At 43.1% G+C, this 14,251-nt stretch overlaps 2 protein-coding genes across 2 annotated transcripts; one reads left to right on the top strand and one right to left on the bottom strand.

The window, feature by feature from the left end:
• Window positions 1-2,248: 2,248 nt before the first annotated feature.
• Window positions 2,249-3,351, bottom strand: LOC120823489 (olfactory receptor 11A1-like). Its single transcript, XM_040183522.2, has one exon. The coding sequence runs from the start codon at window positions 3,227-3,229 to the stop codon at window positions 2,282-2,284; it is 948 nt and encodes a 315-aa protein (XP_040039456.1). The 5' UTR covers window positions 3,230-3,351; the 3' UTR covers window positions 2,249-2,281.
• A 9,276-nt stretch (window positions 3,352-12,627) lies between these two features.
• On the top strand, window positions 12,628-13,690 carry LOC120823512 (olfactory receptor 4D1-like). The gene has a single exon (XM_040183558.2). The coding sequence runs from the start codon at window positions 12,752-12,754 to the stop codon at window positions 13,688-13,690; it is 939 nt and encodes a 312-aa protein (XP_040039492.2). The 5' UTR covers window positions 12,628-12,751.
• Window positions 13,691-14,251: the final 561 nt, after the last annotated feature.

Raw genomic sequence — 14,251 nt, 5'->3', positions numbered from 1 at the left:
ACACATCCCTTACCGCCGGTAAAATAAATACCACGGTCAGAAACGGACCAATCCCCATGTCTAAATTACCCAATCGAAGTCTAGTGCTGGACCCCACATACAAGGGAGCCTTGACATCCATTATGTAGAAAGCAGACGAGTTGTAGAATGGTTTAAAGAAACCTCAAGTGCGCCCGAGTACTACCGGGGCTTTAAAAATCAAAATGCTGTACTCAATATCACCTTTGGCCTGCTAACGTTAATTAAACTACCGAAGAAGCAGTATACATAGCCCAATCCAACATCTGACGGAACTGGTAGGTCTCGGAGAAAGAACTGCTAGTTATAATTTTGGGCGGCTCGCAGCCAGTGACTTGCCTAAACCTGTGACGTCCTGGGCCACTCAGCACCTCTCTGCCCTACGGAACCGTTTGACCGCACTAACCACTACCATGATCTCGGTCCCTCGGGGGAAAATAGACGTTAGCTGCGGCCGCAAGCCGCTGCCAGAATATGCAGCCGAAATCGGCATTCCCTTGCACGGTCCAGTTCCAACAGAAGCATCTAGGGTCTAGGAATTACTGACAGTCCATCATTCAACACCGACAATGTCTCAGCACTTCCATTAGAACTGTCTTCTCATCCTGATTCTGTATTTGTTGATTGTCTGCATGCTGCCTCTCACAAGGGTTCCGGGTAGGGGTCGTCTCACTTTCAGCGTCCTCTCACGGGTCTAGAGATCTCCAGTCCGCAATATAAGAACCAGCAGTAGTGTCTAAACTCCAAAACGGAGATCGTAGACACATTCAAAATAAGCCCAAAACATCAATCTCAGTGGTATCAAGTGGGAATCTTAACTGGTGTTTCGCTGTGCTTCTCACATTTCGGTATAAAAGCAGTCTGGCTATCTTTAGCCAAGTATCCAACACCCCTTGTTGGATTCTTCTAAATAGAGTCCAAGTCCCCTCTCTCCTTCACCTGGTGGACCATTTTGATGAATTCTACTCTTCAACAGAAAATTCTGAAGGAAAATGTCTGGCCATGAGTTTGTGACCTCAAGCTCAACAGCACTTGGCTTCTGCAGCAGGACAAAACCCACCAGCAGGTCCTCCTCTGAATGGCTCAGAAGAAGCTAGATGAAGGTTATTTGAGTGGCCAAGCCAAAGTCTGGACTTAAATCTGATTCAGATGTTGTCACACGCTGTTTATGCTCAAACCTCCAATGTGGCTTAATTTAGAAAATCTGCAGAGAAGAATGGGCAGAAGTTCCTCCACAGCAATGTGGAAGGCTCGTGGCCGGCTTTGCTGGCAGTTATTGCCGCCAAGGGATGCACAGCCAGGTTTAGATTTTGGGGGAAATTACTTTTTCACATTGGGCCAAGAAGGTTTGGATATTGTTTTCCCGTAATAAATGAAATCATCATTTAAAAATGTGTTTGTATTTACTCCAGTCATCATTGTCTAATATTAAAACTGAATTGATCTGAAACATTTAGGTGTGACAAATATGCAAAAAAAGGCTTTTTCACAGCACAGTGTAGATCTACACACACGTATATATTTAATACATATATTTGTTTCATTCCTGTTTTCAATTCATTTGAAAAGTACTGCACAACAAATATATAAATTTATCATTTAATATACCTACAAATTCACCAATGATTGAACTTTTGTGCTGTAAATATTTCAATATCGACTTGAGATTCAATTTTCTTTCTTAAGTTAAGCACATATTTAATGATCAGATGGCTTGATTTTCAAGACAGACAAATGCGTCTGTTATTGTTGTAGAAATTAGTATGTAATGAGTGCACGGTGAGTCTGTAAAAGCCTCAAACCAACTGGCAAAATGAAGAGTACTGACGGGGAGAAGGCTCACATGCACACTCAAGTCTGATCCAGCATTTGGGGTCTTATCTGAGGCATTTCTGAGTATCGAACGAGCCCTTTAACCAAGATTCACGACAAACGAGAAGGACCGTCAGGAACGAGATGTATGACCCATAAGCCACATCATCTCTAGGGCACAGAGGAAACATGTTGAGTTCTTCCAGAGCTTCTTTTCTGGTGTCTGAATCAGTCACTGGACTCATTTGTGTTATCAGTATACAACAATATTAGAAACACAATCAACCCCTCTTCCAACTGAGTCGTCTTTAAGCTCACACAACGTTTTCTATGCTTTAAAAATTCTTCCATGGAATTATTTTAGTTAATATAATACAATATGAGAGTAGAAAAAACAAGCTACAACACTTTAGAAAAAGATAAATGTTTACTGAAAATGTTCTCATTTTTTCTATACAGTATCTCTGCAACAAGTCAACCTTTGATGACATAGAACATGTTTACATTTATTCCGTATCTTTGACATTTGCAATCCAAACATGATGGGATTCAAAAGAGGCTGTATGATGAGAAAATACAGTGAGAGGATGATACGCAGCACTCCGGGTACACCGCTCATATCAAACCTACTCTGAATGATTTCAAAGCAGCAGCCAAAGGAGAAGTTGAGCAGAGAAGCGAGGTGAGGTGAGCAGGTACTGACGGCTTTCTGTCTGGTCTGTTTAGAACCAGAGAAACAAACCTTCAGGATCCTCATGTAGGAGAAAAGGATTGGAACCAGAGGGACTAAGATGGTGAGAACAACACCAAAAAGTCCATATATGTTATTCACTTGAGTGTCAGAACACGCCAACTTAACAACAAGGTAGTTATGACAATACAAACTGTTAATGATGTTTCCACAAAAATTCAAACGAATGTTCAAAGATAAAGTAATTAAGAACTTCACAAAAGAATAAAACCATATTACTGCGATAAAAGTAACTACCTTGTTAAATGTCATATATGTGTTATATTGTAAAGGACAACAAATGGCAAGATATCTGTCATAGGACATGACGGCCAAGTTAGAAAACTCTATATTTGCATAAGAATACAAACAGAAAATCTGCAGGAAGCAAAGCGGAGCAGAAACAGTGTGAATGTCCGAGAGGATCTGAACCAGAAGGAATGGAAACAAGCCTGTACTACCAAACAGCTCATTTACAAACAGGCTGCAGAGGAAAAGGTACATGGGTTCATGTAAGCTTCTGTTCATGCAGATAACCACAATGACACAAATGTTGAGGATAACTATAACAATGTATAACATTAAAGTAAACATGAAATACAAATATCTCAAAGTCCCTACCTGGATGTAAGTTCCAAGAATGAAATAATTTAAAGTTGAATTTGCCATCGTTCTACTAAGATAACAAACAATTGTAACAACGTCCGCTTCTCATTTTTCAAACCAGTAGGAAATAGAAGACATATTTCTCAAATTAAAAATAATCAAACAAAGACAAGAGCAACAATAATAACAAGTTTACCTCAATGGAGGAATAAATACATTTAAATTGGAGTTCCTAAAAACATTTATACAACAGACAGATAAATATTTGTAAGATGATATTTAGGGGAGTAAATATGTCAGTCTGCTCTGATATCTGCTGTTTATACCTCTTCATGTAGAGAAAAGGCCTATCAGTCCCACCTACTTCATGTCATTACATTACATTACAGGTCATTTAGCTGATGCTTTTATCCAAAGCGACTTACGTTGCATCTCTAAACCATGGCTTTTTCTTTTACATTTTTGCCCAGGGAGCAATTAGGGGTTTTGTGTCTTGCTCAGGGACACTTCGACATGGGATATGGAGCAGCCAGGGCTCGAACCGCCAACCTTGCAGTTCCCGGCGCACCCTCTATACCCCTGTACCACTTCGACACGCTGTCGTGTGACAACAGATCACCATCCATCCACCATCCAGTTCATTCTGTACACATGACATCATTGTAGTCTGTCCATCCCGGGAGAGGGATCCTCCTCTGACGTTCTCCCTAAGGTTTCTTCCCTTTTTTCCCTCTTGGAAGGTTTTTTTTAATTTTTTGGGGAGGTTTTCCTGTGCCGATGGTGGGACAGAGGATGTCGTATGTATACAAACTGTAAAGCCCTCTGAGGTAAAATTGTAATTTGCGATTTTGGGCTATACAAAATAAAATTAATTGAATTGAATCCAGCAAACTGTGAGAGCTTCATCTAAAAACTACAGTGACAAGAGAGATAAAGAGAAGGGTGTGTATCTCAGTGGTTAGAAGAGATCATCTACACATGTGTGTGAGTAGTTCACTTATCGCGGATTCGCTATTTCGCGGATTTTCATAATGCATTTTTTTTTTTTTTGGTGCATTGTGCTCTGCATTCTGATTCGCTAAAAACTCACTCCCGCTTCTTGTATCAAAACATGCTACGAATTGTGCTATCATTTTGTATGGAATGGGACCCTTTGATGAGCCGTTCATTACAGTTCTCCAACGTAATCGATGGTGGCATGTCGGTGTACAAGGATCTTTTTGCAAAGAAGAAAAAAGAGCGACAACAGCTGCCTATCACTATGTTCTTCTCCCGAACAAACACACCTGCACCGCGGGCTTCAGAAGAAGAGAACACTGCAGAGCGCAGTCAGGATGCAGCGGCCCAGTCTGAAGAGCAGTGAAACGGCCTACACGCGAGTCACTGTATTTGTATACATGTAATAGTTGCTAATTGTAAAAAAAAAAAAAGTTTTCTATTTCGCGGATTTCACTTATCGCGGGTAAACGAGGGATTACTGTATACTGGATATGTATATATGTTTATATACATATCCAGTATATGTCCAGTTCTTAGGTCTTTACACTGGCTTCCATTCAAAAAAATAATTGTCTTCAAAATCCTGCTGTTGGTTTATAAGGCACTGTGTCTACCTCTCCCTGGATCTGATTCCGAATAGGCTGCTTGCAGAATTTTTTCCTTCGTTAGCACGTCTTTTTAGGGTATTATGAATCTGTCTTTGTTGACAGGACATGTACCACAGTCCTTCATGGTAGCTGTAATTAAACCTCTTCTCAAAAGACCCTTGAGATATCCGTTGATCATTGTATCCTGTTGCAGAGACTAGAACATTACATCACATGTCATTTAGCTGACGCTTTTATCCAAAGCGACTTACAATAAGTACATTCAACCATAAGGACACAAACTCAGAAGAGCAAGAAACAAGAAAGTGCAATTTCATAAAATAAGCCGATTTACAATTTGCTTATTGGTTGAAATGCACTTATTGTAAGTCGCTTTGGATAAAAGCTTCAGCTAAATGACATGTAATGTAATGTAACAATAAAAGAAATCAAGTACCAAGGCTGTCGTTATCGACATCCACATGAATCCCCCGCGATAATTACCTTGTCCGTTTTAAGGACCAAACTTGTTAAAGTTTGAAGCAGCTGAAGAAACTCAACCTGCCAAAGACGATGATGGTCCACTTCTACACGGCCATCATGGAGTCCATCCTCTGCTCCTCCATCACCGTCTGGTACGCTGCAGCCACAGCCAAGGACAAGGGCAGGCTGCAGCGTGTCCTCCGCTCTGCAGAGAGGCTGATCGGCTGCAATCTGCCGTCCCTGCAGGACAAAAAAGATGGTAGCCGACCCCTCTCACCCCGGACAAAACCTGTTTGTGCCCCTTCCATCTGGCAGGAGGCTGAGGTCCATCAGGACTAAGACCTCCCGCCACACCAACAGTTTCTTCCCGTCTGCAGTCGGGCTCATCAACAGAGCAGATCCCCCACTGACTGACTGACATCGCACCGGCCATTTTCTTTCTCACTGCATACGTCACTTTCACTTATCACTTTCTGTTCGCTGGTGCACTTTATTTTTTAATTTTTAAATATTTTTAACTCTGATATCTGCGTGTACTGTTGTCATGTCATCCATTGTCGTACTGTCTGCTGTTACGCACCAACCGCCAAGTCAAATTCCTTGTATGTCTGACATATTATGGCAATAAATGTTTCCTGATTCCTGAAAATTCTGAGAAATTCTGAATAAGGTACCTACCTACCTACCTGTACACTAGTAAGTGAAAAGAGAACCGGCTGTATTATTTTCCAAGTTGGTTGCGAAATACTGAGAACCAGGCTTTCAAATGAGTTATAATCCACCTTAGGTTTAAGGTTTATTAAAAGGCAAGAGTCATAAATACTAACACGACCAGTGAAGTGACACCATTGTGACATTTGTTTCCAGGTCTAAGCAAACCCGGTCAAGTAGTTCTGTGAGGAGGCCCTCAACAACTATGTTTATTCTACGGTCTCCCCTGACCCTGACTGTCCTCTTCTGCGGTCTGCCCTGACCACCCCTATCTTGTCTTCGGGCTTACACAACAACAACCTGTCCTTGTTCCCAGTCAACTTTGACCCCAACCTATCTTGTCCTTTGGTCTAGCAGAGTCTCCCATTTACTTCGGGATCTGTTGAAATCCCACCATGCCTTACTGTGGTCCAGCTAGACCCTCGCTATGTCCTGCGGCGTCCCTGTTCGCCGTGTCCTTGTCTATGGATCAACGAGATCTTTCTCTTTCCTTTTCTTGTTAACCTTGGCTTCTATTGTCTATTGTCCCTCTACCAAAGCTACCCCGTTGTGACACAAGCTCCGGATGGAAGTCCGGCTAGGACCTCTCAGTGGCCGTAAGTATTTATTTCATTCCTTCATAAAATAAATCTCGTTTAGGGGTATATGCCTCTTCTCAGCTCGGCATAATAGCCCCTGGTCTATCCCACTGCAGGATGGAGTCCAGGCCTCAAACAACTTTGCAGTATAAATAAATGTTTTAATAAAGCAATGTTCAAATTTCAAGTCTCTCCGTATTGAAATGTATTCACTCCCTTTACTGTAAAACCCATCACAAAGATCTGGTGTGACAATTCACAAGTCACATTTGCAACTCCAATAATTAGTAAATTTGGGTCTACCTGTGTACAATATCTCAGTATAAATACACATGTTTTGTGGAGGCCTCACAGTTTATTAGAGAGCATTACTGAACAAAGCGCCATTTTGTCGTAGTAGTCCTTTCATGACTTCATCATCATTTTGTTGTCTCATCATCACCCATTTACTTTATTGCAATAAGCTTTGTCCCATCGTCATGGTGAGGAACGTCCCAATGGTCATACCCTCCACCCTGCCCTGTCGTCGTCCACCCTGCCCTGTTGTCATACAGCCCAACATTGACCGCTAACTAAATTTTAAGAGCCTGAATGTTAAAACACATATCCAACTTTTCCTGAATAGTTGAACTGATGTTTTCTGATGTGTGTGTCCTTCCTGAGATTGTCTCAGAGCAGGCTGATCCGTGGAAACAGTGAGGTCCGCTCGGACTGATTGGTCTCACTGGTTAACAGCTCTGACTAATTTGCTTCAAAGGGAATTATTGGAGACTGTAGCTAATGTCAAGAAGCCTTGGGCACGAACGTGTTGAGAGACTGAAAAGACAATTGGGACTTCATTAACGATCAAGGGATGCAACTGCGCTGAGCACCTGTTGCAGATCTGTTGTGAAGTAAGGCGGAAAGGAAAAGTTTGACCAGTGTTATGTCTGAAGTTTAAGAGTTCCTTCTTGCTGATTTGCTGATCAGAGAGGGAGAGCGCAGTGCCGAGGCTGCCATCCGCGGCACCATCTTGCCAAGATGGCTGTCAGAATTAACGCATTAATCTATCCGATTAATGTGGCCGACATTAATGCAATAAAATATTTTAACGCAGTTGACGCAACTTTGTTTACTTCCGGTGGAAACTAAACTGCCACTAGCAGCATTCAGGAAGTAAAACAAGAGGCGTGATATACAGCGGAGAATTGTACGGAGGAATTCCTCCATGTGTCAAACAGAAGGGGGATGAGTGACAAATGGACCACTTTAGGCACTGCTAGGCTAAGCTAGCTGCTTGGCTACTTCCATTTCAACATCCACCCTTCAAGTCACACAGTCTGCAGGGCACCAGCACTGTGTCCTGTCAAAAACAGTGATTTGGAAAACGTCCTGGCTAAATTTCAAGAGATTGTTGGCACAAACACAGCCGTCAAATCATGGAGGGTTGAGAGCAAATGTGTGTATGCTTAAAATATAATTAAACAACAGTGTCTAAAGTACACGGTTTCTAAAGTGATTACTCGTTAATTCATAAGATTTAGTCTTTGTTAGAAGAAAAACAAACTTTTAATCGCAATGAATGGATTTCGAAATGTGACATTATTTAGTTCATTTTGACAGCCGTAGAGAAAAGAAAAGGTTTGTCTCCACTCTTAAAGATAATTAGCGTAATTTCTGGAGCAGGACCACACCTCCAACACGGCCCTTCTGGTATTTCCATAAACACTGCTCAACCCACTCTTCTCGTTCTTGAGTACGCATTCTAAAACACGGCCGAGGTTAGGTAACACATGATCTAACGTCTGCACGTTACTTACACCTTACCTACGTTACATCATCTAACATTCGGCACCGAGATGCCATTGCAGTTTTCCCTTCAGACGATTCCACAAAATCGTCTGAAGGGACAGTATTTTACTCCGCGCCTCCGTGATCCAGATGCCAGAGAAGCGGCCGAGTAAGTCAACCTCCCCCAACCATTCCAGGCTCACGACACGGAAGCTCCATCACCACGCTGCGCCCCGCAAAAAAGCCCCAACGTTAATGGAAAACCGAATCCCTTTCAACAGATCGGACACAAAAGTTAAACTCTTAAATTACTTAACGTCATTGCATTCGTTTCAGTTAAATATGGAGGCAACACTACCCCCAGCACTGCCCATAGTGCATTGCAACACCAAATAGAAATCACGCCTTCAAGTCACCCCTATGCTAGTTGGAGCCACCAGCACCAAGATGCCAGCTCACAGCGATAATCCTCAGCATTTATATAATAACATAAAATCATAGCAAAGAGAAACCTTTCCAGCTAGCCTTGGCAGGAGCACCTGGCACTGGGATGCCAGGGCCCTGAAATTCCTCCTACCACAGTAGCTAGCTCTAGCCAGTGCACACAGCACCGGGATGCCAATCCTTCACACCTCCTAGTTGATCTTTAGTATTTACACAATGCAACACAGACAATGTACCCTAACATGTAACTCAAGAACGTTACTTAACAAGGAACGCATTGGCAACAAGGTAACAACGCAGCATATTGCAGCAACGTAACTCAGTAACACAAGCCATAGCCGTAGCTTTACGCCTCCCAGTCGCACCCTTCACGGCTACAGGTTGGAGCAACCGGCACCGGGATGCCGACCCACCCCACCACTCTCTCCCAGCCACGCCAATGCTCTCAAGAATTTAAAGCATCAAGGCAGGAACATAACGCAAACTGTAAGCAAGGCTCATGGCACCGAGACGCCCGCTCACCCAACCACCCTCTCCCAGCCTCCCTAACTGCTCGGCGTAACCTCTGGCACCGGGATGCCACAGCTCTACGCCTCCCAGTCGCACCATTCATGGCTACAGGTTGGAGCAACCGGCACCGGAATGCCTCGTCACAGCTAACGTCCATGTTACATTACATTACATGTCATTTAGCTGACGCTTTTATCCAAAGCGACTTACAAACAACAACACTCACAACAACAAACTCAGAAGAACAAGAAACAAGAAAGTGCAATTTCCTCAAATAAGCCAATTTACAATTTGCTATAGATGAGTGACGTTACAAGTACAATTTAAGTGCTACAATTTGTTAGTCTTTTAGTCGAGGTAGAGTCTGAAGAGGTGTGTCTTTAGTTTTCGGCGGAAGATGTGAAGGCTCTCTGCGGTCCTGGTGTCTTCAGAGACCTCCTTCCACCATTTAGGAGCAGGACAGCAAAGAGTCGTGATCTAGTCGAGTGTTTTGCTCTCAGTGAGGGAGGGACGAGCAGTTTTGCAGATGCAGAGCGGAGAGTGTGGGTTGGGATGTCGGGTTTCACCACGTCCTGGATGTAAGCTGGACCCCATCCATTCACAGCATGGTACGTGAGCACCAGTGTTTTGAACTGGATGAGCCAACGGTAGCCAGTGAAGAGAGTGGAGGAGTGTGGGAGAATTTCGGAAGGTTAAAGACCAGTGGAGCTGCTGCATTCTGGATGAGCTGCAGAGGTGGAATGGTGGTAGCAGGGACACCTGCCAGGAGCGAGTTGCAGTAGTCCAGGCGGGAGATGACAAGAGCCTGAATCAGTACCTGGGCGGCCTTCTGAGTGAGAAGAGGACGTATTCTCCTGATGTTGTAGAGCGAGTATCTACAGGATCGTGTTGTCGCAGTAATGTTGGGAGTCGGGGAGAGTTGGCAGTCGATCTTGACGCCGAGGTTCCTAGCGGTTATAGTGGGCATTAGCACGGAGTTGCTAAAGTTGATCGTCAGGTCCTGGGTCGGAGAGTCTTTTCCTGGAAAGAGAAGTAGTTCAGTCTTGTCTGGGTTGATTTTCAGATGGTGGGCGGACATCCACTGAGAGATGTCAGTTAGACAGACAGAGATCCGTGCCGCCACCTGGGTGTCCGAGTGAGGGAAGGAGAGAATTAGTTGGGTGTCATCAGCATAGCTGTGGTAGGAGAAGCCATGCGAGCGAATGACAGCGCCGAGAGAGTTGGTGTAGAGCGAGAAGAGAAGGGGACCCAGGACGGAACCCTGATGTTCAATATTCACACAATGTAACAACGTCACACAAAAAGGCAACCCAATGCTGTCAAGAATGCAACGCAACAAGGCAGCAACGTAATGCAAACCGTAGGCAAGGCTCATGGCACTGGGATGCTGGCGTACATCTTGTGCAGTTCCTCATTGATGGACTTAAAAAAGGTTTCCACTCGCCACTCAACCGTCCACCCCTTGAAAGAACCAGAATCAGTCAACCAGCTCCTCGCCAAGGAAGTGAAAGACGGTTTTATGATCTGCCCATCCACACAACCGCCACCCATTGCCAAATGGGTGGCGGAACCGCCAGCTCACAAAACTCCATACTCGACAGCCTATCAGACACAAAGCACTCCATTGCGTCTTACTGGACAGCATGGAAGAGCTTCCACAACCGAGTAGGTTACCAAGTAACCTTCCTGTCATCCGACCTGGTGTCAATGACATGCATCGTATCCTTTGCTCATTCTGAGATGGCGATCAAAACGCCTACTATAAAGACCTACCATAGTGGCATAAACTTCTTCTGCAAACTCTTAACCGGGAAAACACATGCAGCCTGGAATCATCCCCAATTAGCCACACTCCTCAAAGGACTATCAAAGAAAGATAGTCAACAGACTGTCCTGTTGAAAAATCTTCAATGGAGTTTATTTTGTTGCACCATTGGTTCCCCCTTTTGCAGTCCGCAGGGTCGGACCATGTCGTATTACCGCTGATTACAGCACACAACACTTGCCCCTTTCGGTCACAATCGCACACCCACACATTAGTCTACAAACCTACACCTAAACTCGGGCCAATCTGTGCCTAAAATAAGTGGGTGTGCAAGGCGGGAGTTAACTGCAGCCCTAATTCAATGCATTTTGCCCTTATTTTTATTCCACTCGAATAACAGGATATCTGTGAACATTATCATGCACACAAACACTCTTCACATACTTATACTCTAGTAACTCCCCAGTCCGAACCAGGTTCTGGAGGATCATAGACTGCGTACAGCCCGAATCCAGCATAGCCAGGTGATGGATCCTTACCAGAACGCTGTATGTCCCCCCTACACTGGAGGAGGGTGCTGGCGGGCCGGCAACTCTGACAACCTTGCCGACATCAATAAGTGGACACTCTCTGCTGAAGTGTTGATGATGTCTGCCCCTCTGCTGCCGGGCCTCGGGGTGGACTCTAAGGTGATTGCCGGCTCCAGGTCTGTTGCACCCAATCCGAGATCCTGCTCGGCCCCCCCCAAACTGCTTGACCACATCTTTCTCCAGAATCTTCTTGGTCGCCAGCAGACTCCCCTGGTTTTGGCACCTTCCTTGCCACATCCCTCAGCTGCAGGGCGCATACAAAGGGATGGGCCACATTGCGGCCCGGAACCGGTGACGGTGGTCTTTGAAGGCGAAGCCAGTTCTATCAAGGATAGCTTTTTTTGTACATCCTGGAAATACCCCCACGAGGAAGAGGACCGTACTTTGGGCCTTCCCTGAAAACAAGGCAAGAAGGCCCACTCCGTCACCGAACATCGGCACGATGGCTTGGGGGTCTTTCACATAGGCGACGCCCTCTAGAGGAGAATGAGGAGTAATAATAAATGAAAGTGAAATAAAAGTGTAATAAGTAAACTGAAGTGAGGAAAACTTAAGTAAAGTATGGTGAATATTTACCCATATTTCACATACAGACAAATGATGATTACTCGGTTATCAACATATTAGCAATATTTGTATTGATTGACTGTTGGAGATATAGGTTGATGACTACAGCTGTATGTAATGTGATAGAAATAATTAAGATTGGTTTAACGGACCCTCTCTGTTTTGTAATATGGTAATAGTTGGTGACATCAGTTAGTGTCTTGTGGTAATGATGCAACATCAGTTCACCTGAAGAGTTTAAAGAAGCAGAGAAAGAGCTTTGCCTCAATTCCAAAGCCGTCAGGACTACATAGCAGGTTATTATAAGCATTCAAACATGGTCACCACTTGTTCTGTCATTTATAAGCTAATCATCTTAATGAATAGAAACAAGTGATTTATTTGGAGAATCTGTCATATGTGAGTTTGTGCAAGTTGACATCTTTGCTGTTCAAAGGCTTAATAATGTGTTCATGGATTGAGTCAGGAAAAAGCCTAAAAGCAGATCTAAACTAGTCTGATCTCACTAAATCTGTAAAATGTAAACACTGTTAGTTGTTTATCTTATGCAAACTTGAATTGTCACGTTGTGAAACAAAGGGATGATAATGATGATGTTAAACTCCACACAGGTTTCATATTTCACATTTGGTGCTTACTTTGATCTTGGACTCTTTAAATACCTATTGTTCATAATTAGTATGTGTTTTTATGTTGTAACTATTTGCACCAATGTGCTGCTCATTGTGGTTATCTGCATGAACAGAAGCTTACATGAACCCATGTACCTTTTCCTCTGCAGCCTGTTTGTAAATGAGCTGTTTGGTAGTACAGGCTTGTTTCCATTCCTTCTGGTTCAGATCCTGTCGGACACTCACACTGTTTCTTTTTCATCTTGTTACCTGCAGATTTTCTGTTTGTACACTTATGCAAATGTACAGTTTTATAACTTAGCCGTCATGTCTTATGACAGATATCTTGCCATCTGTTATCCTTTACAATACAACACTTACATGGCATTTAACAAGGTTATTAGGCTTCTTGTTCTAACGTGGGTATTCCCTTTTCTAAGTAATGTAATCATGATATCTTTGAGTGCGTCTTTACGGTTGTGTGGGAACATTATTGACAGATTGTTCTGTGACAACTTTTCGGTTGTGAAATTGGCCTGCTCTGACACGACAATCATCTACATATATGGACTCATGTACACTTTCATTGTATTATTTGGTCTTGCAATTCTGATTTTTTACACCTACATGAGGATCCTGAGAGTTTGTATATCTGGGTCCAAACAGACCAGAGAGAAAGCTGTTAGCACCTGTACACCTCACCTGGCTTCTCTGCTCAACTTCTTCTTTGGGTGTTTCTTTGAAATAGCACAGGGCAGATTTGATATGAACAGAGCACCCATTTTGTTGCGCATCTGTTTGTCTTTATACTTTCTCACTTGCCAACCTCTCTTCAACCCTTTAATGTACGGACTGAATTTGACAAAAATACGCATCATATGTAAAAGTCTTGTTTCTGGTCAAATGTAACGTATTGTTGAAAGACATGTAGTTTATAACTTCAGTTTCAATAACATGAAAGTACCTTGTCACAATCACTATTTTGAACGCAGTATTTTGCCTTTCTATTTATTTTTTGTTTATATATACTTTCTTAAATCCTTTACTCTAGCACGTAAAGCATTTTGAAATGCATTCTTGTTAAAAGATGTGGCACAAACTGTCCAATAAACAATAACAAAATACACGTTGTTCGGGTAACACCTCTGGTAACACGCAATAAGCACTGATAAATATTATAATACATAATAACTGTTGGGGGGAAATTGATTAATCTTATGCACGCTATGAGTCTCTCAATAACTCAAAGAACATGTCTTCTCTCTTTTTAACTTAATGACCTGTATTGTGGACCGAACTGATTCACAAATGGAACGATGTTTTATTTTCTTCCATCTGTCTTTCATACAATGATTACCTAACGGTCAAACTGAGGGGAAGAGCGTCAAAGGGAACATTCCTACAGCGTCTGGTTTCTGGTCAAATTCCTTGTAAAGTGGTGTTTTCTGATTGAGCAATACAAACATCTCT

This window comes from Gasterosteus aculeatus, chromosome 1, assembly GCF_964276395.1.
Source record: "Gasterosteus aculeatus chromosome 1, fGasAcu3.hap1.1, whole genome shotgun sequence".
Lineage (NCBI taxonomy): Eukaryota > Metazoa > Chordata > Actinopteri > Perciformes > Gasterosteidae > Gasterosteus > Gasterosteus aculeatus.
Note: the sequence above shows the minus strand (reverse complement) of the source record. Positions and strands in the feature narration are given on the sequence as shown.

Excerpts from the sequence above, each read along its gene's own strand:
- LOC120823489 (XM_040183522.2), bottom strand. The coding sequence starts at position 3,229 with ATGGCAAATTCAACTTTAAATTATTTCATTCTTGGAACTTACATCCAG.
- LOC120823512 (XM_040183558.2), top strand. The coding sequence starts at position 12,752 with ATGATAATGATGATGTTAAACTCCACACAGGTTTCATATTTCACATTT.